Source organism: Bos taurus, chromosome 29, assembly GCF_002263795.3.
Source record: "Bos taurus isolate L1 Dominette 01449 registration number 42190680 breed Hereford chromosome 29, ARS-UCD2.0, whole genome shotgun sequence".
Lineage (NCBI taxonomy): Eukaryota > Metazoa > Chordata > Mammalia > Artiodactyla > Bovidae > Bos > Bos taurus.
Genome location: NC_037356.1, coordinates 42,647,486 through 42,662,377, shown reverse-complemented (window position 1 = coordinate 42,662,377; position 14,892 = coordinate 42,647,486). Strand labels below are relative to the sequence as shown.

The 14,892-nt window shown below is 55.4% G+C and overlaps 1 protein-coding gene across 2 annotated transcripts; it reads right to left on the bottom strand.

Moving 5' to 3' along the window:
* Positions 1-893: 893 nt before the first annotated feature.
* Positions 894-14,749, bottom strand: RPS6KA4 (ribosomal protein S6 kinase A4). Of its 2 annotated transcripts, NM_001191400.2 has the most exons (17): positions 14,622-14,676; positions 14,446-14,517; positions 13,552-13,770; positions 13,362-13,477; positions 12,454-12,561; positions 12,167-12,247; positions 11,990-12,093; positions 11,746-11,896; positions 8,860-9,024; positions 5,754-5,882; positions 5,458-5,591; positions 5,283-5,376; positions 3,142-3,315; positions 2,867-3,061; positions 2,435-2,594; positions 2,087-2,250; positions 894-1,834 (listed from the first exon to the last, which is right to left on the bottom strand). In NM_001191400.2, exons 1-17 carry the CDS (start codon positions 14,674-14,676, stop codon positions 1,640-1,642), a joined length of 2,316 nt encoding a protein of 771 aa, NP_001178329.1. In that variant the 3' UTR covers positions 894-1,639. The 2 variants fall into 2 exon arrangements, with proteins under 2 accessions (NP_001178329.1, XP_059738924.1); XM_059882941.1 differs by lacking the exon at positions 14,446-14,517 and having other exon boundaries at positions 901-1,834; positions 14,622-14,749.
* Between the last annotated feature and the right edge of the window lie 143 nt (positions 14,750-14,892).

The following is a 14,892-nucleotide window of genomic DNA, read 5'->3' as shown; positions in this document are numbered from 1 at the left end:
CTCTATAACACAGGGAGCTCAGCTCAGTGCTCTGGGATGACCTAGTGGGGTGGGATGTTGAAAGGGTAGGAGAGAGGCTCAAGAGGGAGGGGATATACATATACAGATGGTGACTGCAGCCATGAAATTAAAAGACGCTTACTCCTTGGAAGGAAAGTTATGACCAACCTAAATAGCATATTGAAAAGCAGAGACATTACTTTGCCAACAAAGGTTCGTCTAGTCAAGGCTATGGTTTTTCCTGTGGTCATGTATGGATGTGAGAGTTGGACTGTGAAGAAGGCTGAGCGCCGAAGAATTGATGCTTTTGAACTGTGGTGTCGGAGAAGACTCTTGAGAGTCCCTTGGACTGCACGGAGATCCAACCAGTCCATTCTGAAGGAGATCAGCCCTGGGATTTCTTTGGAAGGAATGATGCTGAAGCTGAAACTCCAGTACTTTGGCCACCTCATGCGAAGAGTTGACTCATTGGAAAAGACTCTGATGCTGGGAGGGATTGGGGGCAGGAGGAGAAGGGGACGACAGAGGATGAGATGGCTGGATGGCATCACTGACTCGATGGACGTGAGTCTCAGTGAACTCCGGGAGTTGGTGATGGACAGGGAGGCCTGGCGTGCTGCGATTCATAGGGTCGCAAAGAGTCGGACACGACTGAGCGACTGATCTGATCTGATCTGATGGTTGGTTCACGCTGTTGTACAGAGAAACCAGCACAAATTGTAAAGCAATTATCCTCCAAATAAAAATAAATTTAAATTACACCAAGGACAAAGGGTATCATATTATCCAGAAGGGTCTGCTCTGTCCCTCCACTTTGAGGCCCAAGGGCCAACGCCTGGAAGTGAACCCCAAGACCTCTGCCCCCACACCCCCCACACATACACACACAAATGCCACACAGCACTGAGTAGACTTTTATTTTAAAGTCAAAGGCACAGCCTGGATGGGCGGAGGCAGTGACTATGGAAGCCCAGCCCAGACCCCCAAGGCCCCACCCCCCAGCTAGGGGCAGCTGTGCCAAAGGGGAGGGGACAGATGAGAAGGGGGCCGCCCCTTTTAGGGGAGGTCGCCTACCTCCTAACTTAGCCCCAGTAGGGGGAAGCAGGTGACATAAAGTGAGGCAGAAATGCTTCAGGGGGTCCCCCAGGGCCTCTCGCTGAGCGCCCGCCCCAACACAGGTCTTTGGCGGACGTAATTGCACAGACAGTCCATAAAGTGACAGCTTGAGAGGTGCCCCCTCCCAAGAGCAGGTCCTCAGGGGAGGGCAGGGGAGAGGTCCCAGTTTCTCCCTGTGGCAACTCAGTGCTTAGAAATGGAGGAGCCCTTCCCAACCGGGGCAGCCCCTTGGGTAGAAGGGCCTTCCACCAGATGAGGCAGTATCTTGGCAGAGGGCCCCACACCCCACTCCCCAGCAGGCCCCCTCCTTCCCTGCATCTCTAACTCTAACCTGGTAAGACATTTTTAAAAAAGAATTCTCTGCTTATAAAAATACTTCTGCTCTGTCTGGGGGTAGGGAGGGGGAAAGGGGGGGAGAAGGGTAACAGTCCTGGGGAGGGGGGCGGCGCCGATGCAGGAGGCAGTGAGCCGGCCTCCTAGATCACAGACACGACGGGGGAGGCGGGAGTCACAGGGGCAGGGGCTAGGAGGGGGGTAGGGGGCCATTGGCTCGTCTGGGGGTTCCCTTGGCAGCCGGGGCCCGGCCGGGGGCGGCGGGCGCTGGGGAGACGCGGCGGGATGTGGCGGCGCTCCGTAATTTCTGTTTCCGCCGCTTGGCCAGCGGCGCGTTTTCCACGCTCTTCAGGAAGAAACCCTCGCGTTTGCCCCGGTTGAACGCCTGGCGGAAAGGAAAGGGTGAGTGAGTCCCACGGGCCCGGCCTCGACTTCCAGATCCCGGCTTTGGCCCCATCCCAGGCCCTCCTTCCCATCCCACTAGGTCAGGGCCAACAGGTCTTTTGCCTCCACAACCTCTAAGAAGCTCAGGGCCCCGGCAGGTCACGGGTCTGGACTCCGCGGAACTCAACCTGGCAGGACTCCGGGGAGTCGCCTCCCAGAGGCCCCGCCCCCAGGCTCAGGCCCCGCCCCTCACCATGAAGGTGGCGTTGAGCCCGGAGCGCACAGCGGACCCCGAGGACTCCAGCACGTCCGGTGTCCGCAGCGGAGGCGAAGAGCGCGCGCTGCCGTCCTGCAGCCACGAGCTGCCCCGCAGCCCCTCGAGCTTCAGCCGCTTGGCGGGATCCACAGTCAGGAGCCCTGGAGGCGGGGCGGGGCAGCGTTGGCGGGCCACGTGTAGAGGGTACACCCCAGAGAGGGCAGCCCCACTCTCCTCCCCGACAAGCCCCCCACCTGGACACCAAACCCGGGGGCACTCCTTGCCCCACCACGACCCCATGGCCTCCCCCTCCCCAACCATAACCTATGACCTCCGGCTCCGCACCTCGGACCAGCTCCTTGGCTTCCTCAGACACGCCTTCCCAGGCCTCTCCGTCAAGAGAGAAGCGCCCCTCGCGGATCTTGCACATGATCTCCGCGGCCTGGCTCTGCCCGCCTTGGCCTGAGGCCCCCTGGAAGGGGACCTGGCCCGACAGCATCATGTACTAGGGGTGGGGGTGGGAGGGACAGGTGAAAAGTGAGACCAGCCCAGACTAGGGGCCAATGGAGGCCAGGAGACTGATTCAACCCACCACAGGACCATGCACTCTCTCCAAGAGGCTAACTCCTGAGGCCCATGGGTGATGAACTCTACCCCTCAAACTAGGGTGCTCAGATCCCAGCACCAGAGCGACCCCGCCTATGTATCAGGACATCTTATCCCAGCCTCAGACCAAATCCTGCCCCTGACATCCCCTCAGAGACGCCATCCCCATACCAGAATAACGCCGAGGCTCCAGAGGTCGCAGGACTCGTCGTAACCCTGCTGGGCCAGCAGCTCAGGGGCTGCGTACTGCAGCGTGAAGCAGGGCGTCTGCATGGGCCCCGCGGGGCTCTGCGGGCGCAGGCGCGCGAACCCGAAGTCGATGATCTTCACTGGGGCCCCAGGCGTGTCATCGGCGTACAGGATGTTCTACGAGGGCGGCGAGGCGGCCGTCAGAACCCGGCTTTCCGCGCCGAGGCCCTCCCGATGCACTGAGGCCCCGCGCTCACCTCGGGCTTCAGGTCGCGATGCACTACGCCCGCCTCCTCGTGCATGAAGCTCACGGCCGACACGAGGCTGCGCAGGATCTGGCTCGCCTCGGACTCGCTGAAGTGCCGCTTCTTGCGGATGTGCTCCAGCAGCTCCCCGCCCTGCAGCAGCTCCAGGACCAGGTACGTGTGCAGCTGCGGGCAGCGCGACGGTCCGGGTCACCGCCTACCGAGACCCCGCCCACCCGCCGCATCCTGCCCCGAGGTCACCATCGAGCCCCGCCCCCAGTTTCAGGCACCTTCCACATTCAACCCTGACCTCAAGACTACCACCACCGCCCCCTACCCGCCTCCGTAAGAACCACCTTAGGACTCGCTTGCGGTTCTACCCCGTACTGTTTTCCTTCCCAGGTGGCGCTAGTGGTAAACAACCCGCCTGCCAATGCAAGCGAGGTAACAGAGGCAGGTTGGATCCCTGGGTGAGGAAGATCCCCTGGAGGAGGGCATGGCAATCCACTCCAGTATTCTTGGGCCTGGAGAATCTTATGGACAGAGGACGTGGTGGGCTTTGGTCCACAGGGTCGCAAAGAGTTGGACATGACTGAAACGACTTAGCAGCAGCAGCAGTCCCTTTGGCCACCTTAAAGTTCAGTTCAGTCCCTCAGTCGTGTCCGACTCTTTGCAACCCCATGGACTGCAGCACTGCCAGGCTTCCCTGTCCATTACCAACTCCTGCAGTCTGCTCAAACTCATGTCCATCAAGTCAATGATGCCATCCAACCTTCTCATCCTCTGTCATCCCCTTCTCCCCTTGCCTTCAATCTTTCCCAGCATCAGGGTCTTTTCCAATGAGTCAGTTCTTTGAATCAGGTAGCCAAAGGATTGGAACTTCAGCTTCAGCATCAGTCTTTCCAATGAATATTCAGGACTGATTTCCTTTAGGATTGACAAGTTTGATCTCCTTGCAGTCCAAGGGACACTCAAGAGTCTTCTCCAACACCATAGTTCAAAAGCATCAACTCTTCGGCGCTCAGCTTTCTTTATAGTCCAACTCTCACATCCATACATGACTACTGGAAAAACCATATCTTTGACTAGATGGTCCTTTGTCGGCAAAGTAACATCTGCTTTTTAATATGCTGTCTAGGTTTGTCATAGCTTTTCTTCCAAGGAGCAAGCGTCTGTTAATTTCATGGCTGCAGTCACCATCTGCAGTGATTTTGGAGCCCAAGAAAATAAAGTCTGTCACTGTTTCCATTGTTTCCCCATCTATGTGCCATGAAGTGATGGGACCCGATGCCATTATCTTCATTTTTTGAATGTTGAGTTTTAAGCCTGCTTTTTTAAACTCTCCTCTTTCACTTTCATCAAGAGGCTTCTCAGTTTTTTGCTTTCTGCCATAAGGGTGGTGTCATCTGCATATCTGAGGTTATTGATATTTTTCCCAGAAATCTTGATGCCAGCTTGTGCTTCATCCAGCCCGCATTTTGCATAATGTACTCTGCATATAAGTTAAATAAACAGGGTGATAATATATAGCTTTGATGTACTCGTTTCCCAATTTGGAACCAGTCCGTTGTTCCATGTTCGATTCTAACTGTTGTTTCTTGACCTGCATACAGATTTCTCAGGAGGCAGGTAAGGTGGTTTGGTACTCCCATGTCTTTAAGAATTTTCCACAGTTTGTTGTGATCCACACAACAAACTGTTGTGGCCACCTTAAAACCCACTGGCAAAAATCGTCCCCCTGCCCTGTTCCTTTGTCCATTCCCATATCCACCTTCGAGTCCTCAGGCCCTCCTAGTTGCTTAGTCCCTCTGGTATGCCCTCTTCCAGGGGATCTTCCCAACCCAGGAATCAAACCCAGGTCTCCTACATTGCAGGCGGATTCTTTACCGTTTGAGCCACCAAGGAAGCCCAAGAGCGCTGGAGTAGTCTATCCCTTCTCCAAGGAAACTTCCCGACCCAGGAATCTCTTGAATTGCAGGCGATTTCTTTACATGCTGAGCTACCATAATCCCGCCTCCCTCACCTCCAGGTCCTCAGGCCCCTCCCACTGCGCGCTCAGGCCCCGCCTCCTGTCCGCCTCCCCGCCCCCTCCCTGCCCTCCTCGGGCAGCCTCCAGCTCCCCTGCGCTCCGCCCCAGCCCAGGAAGGCGTCACCTGGTCGTGATGCACTTCGTGCAGCTTCACCACGTTGGGATGCGACTGGCACAGCCGGAGGGCAGCCACTTCGCGCTGCGTGTTCTCCTCCAGCCTGGGGGCAGGGCAGGCAGGGTCAGAACAGCCGACCTCCGGCCCCACCCTCCCCGAGTCTGCCCGCCCCGGGCCCGCCCACCTGCGACTGAGGATCTTGACAGCGAACTCTTGGCCGCTCTGTAGCTGTCGGCAGCGGCGGCACACGGAGAAACTACCCTGGCCCAACGCGGGTTCCCGCAGGTCCAGTTCGTACTGCTGGAAGAAGGGCGAGTCCTGGGGGCGCAAGAGAAGCGTCAGAGGTCCTAGCGGGAGCCTTGCGGCTATGCCACGCCCCACCTCGGAGAGGCTCCGGGCCTCAACGAAGCCACCATGTGCGCCTGATGAAGACAGGTCTGGAGTCCCCACGCCCACTTCTCCCACCCTGGCCCAATCCACCTGCATCATGACGCTCCTGGCCAACGCCGCCGGGCCGGGCCGGTCTCCAGCGCCAGACGCTTCCAGCACATCGGTCATCACCGCGTTGTTGCGGTCAAACAAGATGGATGGCGCCACGAAGGAGTATCCCTGGTGGAGGAGGGGGTTGTCAGGGCTGGATGGGCATCCAGGGGCTGGAGGTGCAGAAGGAGCCCCTGAAGGCCCAGACCCAGCCGAAGGGCAGGGGGCAGAGGAAAGACGCTGCAGTAGGGAGTTGAGGGTGTTGCTTTTGCATCCCGGTATACACAGGCTGTTGTGGACATTTTTATTCCACCTTGGTCTGTGATCCCTTGGAACCATGTCTATCCCTTCAGCAGTCTGGGACTCCACCTTTCTCGTCACAGTGGTCCCCCAAGTGCCAAGGCCATCATCTGGCACAACGTAGTGGCCCAGAATATAATGGGCTGAACGAATAAAAGAATTGTGGCCTGGTATCACACATGCTTAGCTTAGGAAAATTCAGCTCTACCCAACTCAGGACAAAAAGTCTTTATTACTTTCAAATCAAACTTTGGCCTCCTCTGCAAGGGGGTGCTACTGAGGAAATGTAAAGAGAAACCAAAGTTAATTTTTTTGCCTTTCCTAAGGATCCATGTCCTGGCAATTCAAGGAATTCTCAAGGGTAGTTTTAAGGATGTGTTGTTTTCTCCTAAAAACGCAGCGCCACTGTATGCAGTGCTAACTAGGATGCACACAGGTGGGATTTTTGTCAGTTAAGTTTGTTGATATGTCCCCAGTACCCAAGTCAGTGCCTGGCACGTTGAAGGCACTCAGTACATATTTTTGAATCATTAAATGAATGAATGAAAGTAACCATTGATTCACAAGAAAACTTGCTCATTAGGACTGTGAGATCAAAGACAGATCCCAGTAGATCGAGGGATATTCAAGCACAGAGCTGTCACTTGTGAGAGCTTCACAGAGGGGACTGATCCACCCGTAGTTGATACTGGCCTATTATTTACTATTTATGGACTGCATCCTACCCAGCCATGACCCCAAGCTGGACTTAGGGACGCAGAAATTAAACACATAGTCCCTGCCCTCTGAGAGTTTCAGACCAGGCGAGGTGGTCTCCGTCAGTGTCAGTATACAACCTGACAAACTGCTCAGAAGGAGGTTTTGTCTTCAGAGGGCTGGTGCACAAGAAAAGGGCAACCCAGGGCCAGAGGAGCAGCGAAGTCTTCACACAGGGCAGCGCTGGACAACAAGGCTTGACTTTTGCCAGGTGGGCAACTGTAGGGAAAGAACTCCAGGTGGGGGAAACTGCATGTGCAAAGGAACAGAAGTATGTTCTGGAACCTCTGAGAAGTTCCAAGGTGCTGGAGCACCAGGTGAAATAACAGAGAGTACTGAGCAAAGACCACATCATATACAAATGAACTGATTTACACAACAGAAGCAGGCTCACAGACTTAGTGAATGAACTTCTGATTACCAGCGGGGAAGGGTGGCAAAAAGGGATAGTTAGGGAAAACCAGACACAGAACAACTGACTGGTTCAAAACTGGGAAAGGAGTACGTCAAGGCTGTATATTGTTACCCTGTTTATTTACATGTAGAGTACATCATGCAAAATGCCAGGCTGGATGAATCAAAAGCTGGAATCAAGATTACATGGCGAAATATCAACAACGTCAGATATGCAGATGATACCACCCTAATGGCAGAAAGAAAAGAGGAACTAAAGAGCCGCTTGATGAAGATAAAAGAGGAGAATGAAAAAACTGGCTTAAAACTCAACATTCAGAAAACTAAGATCATGGCATCTGGTCCCATCACTTCATGGAAAATAAATGGGGAAAATATGGAAACAGTGGCAGATTTCATTTTCTTGAGCTCCAAAATCACTGCAGATGGTGACTGCAGCCATGAAATTAACAGACGCCTGCTCCTTGGAAGAAAACCTATGACAAACCTAGACAGTGTATTAAAAGCAGAGACATCACTTTGCCCACAAAGGTCCATATAGTCAGCTATGGTTTTTCCAACAGTCATGTACGGATGTGAGAGTTGGACCATAAGGAAGGCTGAGCGCCAAAGAATTGATACTTTCAAACTGTGGTGCTGGAGAAGACTCTTGAGAGTCCCTTGGACAGCAGGGAGATCAAAACCAGTCAATCCTAAAGAAAATTCATTGGCAGGACTGATGCTGGAGCTGAAGCTCCAATACTTTGGGTACCTGATGCAAAGAGCCGACTTGTTAGAAAAGACCCTGATGCTGAGAAAGATTGAAGGCGGAGGAGAAGGGGGCAACAGAGGATGAGATGGCTGAAAGGCATCACCAACTCAATGGACATGAGTTTGAGCAAACTCCAAGAGATAGTGGAGGACAGGTAAGCCTGGTGTGTTGCAGCCCAGCGTCAGACACGATTTAGCAACTGAGCAACAACAAGGGAGTTTGAAATTGACATGTATATACTGCTATATTTAAAACAGATAACCAACAAGGACCTACTGTATAGCACAGGGAACTCTGCTCAATGTTAGGTGGCAGCCTGGATGGGAGGGGAGTTTGGGGGAGAATGGATACAGGCATATGTATGGCTGAGTCCCTTTGCTGTCCACCTGAAACAATCACAACATTGTTATTTGGCTATATTCCAATATAAAAGAAAAGAAAATGTAAAAAAAAAAAAAAGACCACATCATGCAAGGCCTTGCATACCAGGCAAAGGAGCTTGGACTTGTCCAACAGGCCTAAGCTTCTAAAACTGGGTGGAGGGGGCCTGTGTCCCCAGGAATGTGATATGGTATGCCACAGTATACACAAAGCATCTCTTCCTAGGTGTCCCCTTAAAACAACAGTTTTACCTAACAATAAAGAGAGATGATGGAGAAGGGAAATCGAAATGAAATTTCAAGATAAACCAGAAATTCAAAGACGTGTCCTGCCAAGGCAGCCTCAATGACTGACAATTCCAAGTTCATCATGAATGGAGAGGAAGGGAGATGCTGAGTCCCCCTCAGGACACAGGGCTATGTAATGTCCAGAGTCAGCTGGGGCTGAGGCTTGCAACAGCACCCCACTTCCCCTGCATCTGTGGTTCCATGAGCTCTCACTCACCTGGAAGATGCGAGGGTCCCCAGGTGGGGGGCTGCCAGGGGGTGAGTAGACAGGCTCCAGTCGGGTAAATTCTTCTGCAAAGTTGCCCACATCCAGCTCTGAGCGGATCTGGGGTCGGAACGGGGCTGGAATCTTCCTAGCAGCCAGAGCAGCCCAGTCCAGACCCTGGAGAAAAGGAATGAAAGATAAGGGATCAAAGGGCAGGAAGTGGAAACACTGTCCACTCGGGCCACCCTCACTGGGCAGCTCCTCAGTGAGGCAAAGGTCTCGCCTTTGCAGTTGTGTGCAAAGCTGTTCTTCCTGCCTCCCCAGCTTCTGTTTCCCTTCCTCTGATAACAGGATCCCTGTTTCCCTTAGAGAACCACCCCTCCACCGCACTCAGCCAATTCTGGGACTTTTAATAGAACTGGTATGCAAAAAAAAAAAAAATCTCTTTCTTCTACTGGACTTAAATCTGGGAGGATATGAGTCTGGAACTGCTGGGGCCTCCTCAGTGTCTAGTGATGAAATGCCCAGGCAGAAAAGCAGAAGCAGGAGACAAAGTAAGAAATTCCTAATAACATAGACTCAGCACCTGGATCCAGCCTTGCCTGAAGTCAGACTGTTTTCCCTGACTTTTCATTTATGGTAGCTAAAACATTGCTTTTTATGTTTAAACTAGTGTGGCATAGCTTGTTCTTGTTGCCTGTCCAACACCCATTCTCTCTGTCATACTTAGCACTATAGCCCCCATTTTATTTCAGGAACCAATGTACAAACTAAAAAATAGTATTTTACAAACTTCCTTGCAGTTAGCAGTGACCAATTACTTGTAAGCAAAAATTATGAGGGAGAAATCCAGAGAAAGAGCCTGAAGAGGAGGGTGAGCAGTTGTTAAGTACCCTTTTTGCCCTTCCCTCCTTCTTCCTCATGCTTCCCACCTGGAGAGCAACCTAGACAGCAAGAGGTCTGGCAGTCATTTTGATACCAGGAGGCAACCGTGGGAATGCAGGCTGTAGCTGTTAGCTGCTCAGGCACGTCAAACTCTTGTGACCCCACGGACTATAGCCCACTCGGCTCCTCTATCCATGGGATTCTCCAGGCAAAAATACTGGAGTGGATTGCCATGCCCTCCTCCAGGGGATCTTTCTGACCTAGGGATCGAACCCACATCTCGTCTCCTGCATTGGCAGATGGGCTCTTTACCACTAGCACAGCCTGGAAAGCCCTGGGAATGGAGGCTATGTGCTAAAAATGAAGGAGCATTTAAAAAGAAAAAATCAAGCTTGGCTCCTTGAAGACACCACAGCAGCCCTAGACTGATGACCTCTGGATTTCTTTTATGTAGATAGATAGACAGACAGACAGATAGATCTCTTTTTTAGACTACCATTCATTCCAGTCTCTGTTCTTAGAAGCCAGACTCTATTCCACAGATATCACCATCTTCAGTGCACTTTTGGTCACATGCAGCCTAGAGGCATGGCTTGGGCTTAAAGGCCCCAGTTCTGGCACCAGGGACCTCAGAATCGCTATCAGCAAAGAGATTGTCTTGAGAGAAGAGGAAATAGCATCAAGCCTCAAAGACCTTGGGGGATGCGGGCGCTCTCTAGTCTGACAACTGGTTCACCTGCTCCCAAGCACCCAGGGACCAGGATGCACTCAGGGTGGGCTGAGGAATTCACTGAGGGACACTGACACTGCTCAGTCACTCTGCCCATAACGGAACATCTTCACCACAGAGGCTTAAGACTCCTGTCTGAGAAAGCTTCTTTGAGGGCCCTTCCAGGCAAAACTTGCTGGGAAGATTCAAGGAGGTGATATTCATAGCAAGGGTAACTGGGTGCCCAGCCCACAGTAAGTGCCCATAAATGGATGCTTTTGTTATTACATTGGACAAGGCAAATTTAATACCCACGTGTAAACAGAACATGACACTTCAGAGCATGGGCCTTCAGGCCACCTAGACCTGAGCTGTATCACTTCGCTCAGTGATCTTGGGCAAATTACCTAACCTCTCTGACCATGGACTGTATAGTCCATGAGGTCACAAAGAGTCAGACACAACTGAGCAACTTTCACTTTTTCTGAACCTGTTTCCTCATCTGTGAAAATAAGGATAATTAGGTTGGTTCTGAGGCTTACATGAAATTATGCAAGCAAGGGGCCAAGATACATTCACTGTTACAGGGTCCTGCTAGGCAACGGGGGCTTCCCAGGTGGCTCAGTGGTAAAGAATCCGCCTGCTAATGCAGGAGACATGGGTTCAATCCTGGAGTAGGAAATGTCAGCCCACTCCCATGGACAGAGATCCCAGGGGATCGCAAAGAGTTGGACATGACTGAGCAACTGAGCATGCACACATGCTGTGCAATGACTCGCCATACACAGTGTCCAAACCAGCGAGGTCTCACAAGGACAGAATTCACTCTGCACTGCACCCTAACCTGCATGCAAGTTGCTTAGGACAGATACCACGTGGCTGATTCAGACACGTCCATCTGAAGTACAGGCATACAGAATGTACAGGTACAAAGACCAAAACCCTGAGTGGATGCTAACAGTCATGAGACTGGGCCCGACAGCAGACCTGGGGTCTGTTCCCAGCTCTACATTTTTACTGTGTGATCTCTGGCAGATCACCATGCCTCTCTGAATTGTCCAATGAAGAGTCCATTCTCAAGTCCCTGCCAGCCCTGCCAGGCAATGAACCTAGAATTCTTTCCCATGAGAGCAAATTTAAATAGAGATGAATGAGAAGACAAGCCTGCTTTCTTTACCTGCAAAGTTTTCTAAATCAAGTGAAACTGGCCAGTCTCAGACCATCCTTCCAGTGTCCCCCAACCCAGAGCAGTAGCCCAGCCCCGGTGTGTGCAGAGAGCTATGGGGGTGAGCCAGGAGCCTCACCTGGAAGAAGGGGTGGTCCTTAACTTCCTGTGCCCCCTGGGGTCCTGCACCCAGTCGCTTCCTGGGGTCCTTGCAAAGTAGCCGCTGCAGTAGGTCCTGTGCCACTGGCCCGATCCGGGGGGGGAAGGGAGGGGAGCACTTCAGGATCCGTCTGGGAGGATTGGGGGGGGCGTCAGGGGCAGCGAGCCCCCCCTCCAGCCCTGCCCAGGCTCCTCGGCCGCCCTCTGCTTCCAGCCCTGCTCACCGAGACACCTCTGCCTGCGTGTTCCTCTCGCCCTCCAGGGTGAAGGGTGAGGCCCCCGTCAGCAGCTCGAAAAGCAGGATGCCAAGGCTCCACCAGTCCACAGCCTGCCGGGCACAGCCAGGGTGAGAGCCTGCAGCCACCCCCGCCTCACCCCACCCCACTCCAGGGCCAACCCACCTTGCCATGGCCCGACTTGCTGCGGATGATTTCAGGGGCCATGTACTCAATGGTGCCACAGAAGGAAAAGGTCCGCTCTTTCTGGAAGGACAAGAGGACCCATTTGGACACCCAGCCGCCCCCACCCCCACCCCACGGCCCAGAGTAAGACTCGCTGGACTTGTGAGAGTCGGAGCAGTGGGAACTTCCTGAAGGCAGAGCTACTGCAGAGCCAGGCGTGGAGCTGGAGCCGGGATGGGAAGGCCTGTGTAGGGGGGTTCAGGAGGCTGAGACCATCCTTCACTCACCTCCTCTGTCAGGAACTCCTTGCTAAGCCCAAAGTCAGTGAGGACAATGTGACCCTCGGAGTCCAGCAGCACATTCTCCAGCTTCAGATCTCGGTAGATGATGCCCAGCTGGCAGGAGGGAAGAGGGCGCTGAGGGTCCCTCCTCTGACACCCCCACCCCCAACTCCTACAGCTCCTGTTCTGTACCAGATCCCTGGGGCAGGGGATCTCCAGTGGGGTGGGGGGCAGGATGAGACTGGCCCATTGAACGGGAGAAGCCATTTAAGATACACCAGCATAGGGACTTCCCTGGTGGTCCAGTGGTTAAGAATCTGCCTGCCAATACAGGGGACATGGCTTCCAGCCCTGGTCCCAGAAGGTGCCACATGCCATGGAGAGCAACTAAGCCCGTGGGCCACAACTGCTGAGTCCGCAGCAAGAGAAGCCACTGCAATGAGAACCCCGAGCACCACAACAAAGAGTAGCCCCCGAGTGCAGCAACGAAGACCCAGCACAGCCATCAGTCAGTCAGTCAATTTCCAAAAAGCATGGAAGGGGTGGGGAAACACCACAGAGAGGCCCCTAGGAGGAAAGCTGTGTGAGGAGCCCCAAATCACGACAGCTCTGGGAACCAAGGCATGAGGTCTCCGTTTGAGGAAGTTCTGTGAACGTGGCCCCAGGAAGCAGCCTGTGAGAGTTCCCTGTGAGAGGAAAGCCCCCTCGAGGAGGCACCAGCGGAGGAGACCCCAGAAGGCAGCACCCGAGCCTTCCTCCCAGGAGGCTAGGGGACGTGGATCCAGTGCCGCCCCCCCGCCCCGACCCCGCGGCCACCCCCTTCCAGGAAGCCCAAGGCTGCCAGCTTCACAGGCCCCTCCAGGGCCAGGACCCGGTGCCCAGGGCCACCACCAGGTGGCCGGGTCCTCACCCACCTTGTGCAGGTGCTCCAGGGCCAGCACGATCTCGCCCCCATACACGCGCACCTCGGCCTCCCTGAAGTACTGGCGCTGGTAGAGGTGGGTGAACATTTCGCCGCCGTTCACATAGTCTGGGGGAGGTGGGAGTGGAAGCTGGGAAGCAGCCCCCATGGGTAGCCCCCCCCCCCACAGGGCCTGCCCTTACCCAGGATGAGGTGCAGCTTGGCATCAGTCTGGAAGGCGTAGTGCAGCGTGACCAGGAAGGGTGCCTGGCGCACCAGCTCCAGCACCGAGCGCTCGGTGCGCGTGTGCTCCTGTGTCTTGGCACGCTGCACCAAGGCTGCCTTGCGCAGCACCTTCATGGCATACAGCTTGCCCGCGTCGTGCCCGCCTGCCTTCCGCACCAGGAACACCTTCCCGTAGGCTGTGGGGGCAGCGAGTGGGCGGAAGGTAGGCCATGAGCAGAAGGGCGGGTGCGAAGGTGGGGGGGTAGCGACGCCCACCCAGGAGGGTGTGCAAGGTGGGGGAAGGAGCTGGGGCGAGAGGCAGGTGTGCACAAAGCTGGCAGCGCTTTCTAAAGCAAAGATGTGCACACCCCCGGGAGGGTGCTCAGCAAACCTAGGGAGGGCATGTGCAAACCAGGCTGGGGGGGTACGCAACTCCCGGGAGGCCTGCAGCACAGGGTGGGGGCGGGGTGTGTGCAAACCTGGGGAAGGTATAGAGGATGCAAAGCCAGGGAGGGGGCGCAGAGGTGCGGGCAGACGGAAGGACAGTCAACCCCGAGGTGGGGAGTTTGCAAAGTGGAGGAAGACGGCTCTCATATCTCGCAAGGGGGGGAGAGCTGTGAAATCACACGGGTGGGCTGCAAGTCCCCAAGAGTGTTGGCCCCCCCGGGGAGGACCTTGCTCAATGTGGAGCAGCCCTGGAAGTGGGCATGCCAACCCCGGCAGGGCAGGGCCAAGCAGGCAAGGCGGGCTATGCCGGGAGAGGGTGGGGGGCATTGCTGGTGGCCTGGCCCAACCCAGGCGGGTGTGCCCGCGCGGCAGGCCCAGAGCACCCTGCGGGGGGAGGACACTTGCCGGCGGATAGGGGTCCTCACCTCCCGTGCCCAGCACCTTGAGCAGCTGGAAGTTCTCCACGCCTACCTTCTCCTCGTGCCCCGTCAGGTTGGCTGTGGGCACAGGGGGCAAATGAACCCAGCCAGTGCATGAACCCTCCCCGGCCGGCCTAGGCAGCCATCACCCAGCCAGCACCCCGGGCCACCCCCTGCCCCACCTTCGGTGATCTGCAGCTCCACGGCACAGCCCTCGTCCTCATCCTCGTCCCCCATGGCCGGCGGGTCGCTGGGGCCCGCGCGGCTCGGCTCCGGGGCGGGCGGCGCCGGTTACATGGCGGCTCCGGCCGGGGCGGGAGCTTCCTGGTGCCGCCTCCGGGGCCGAGGCGGGCGCCGGCGCCGCCTCCCGGCTCCCCGCCCCGCGCGGCCTGAGTCAGGCGCTGGAACGTGACAGCGCCCCGTCTGCGGGTGGGCGGGGGCGGCCCGTTCTCC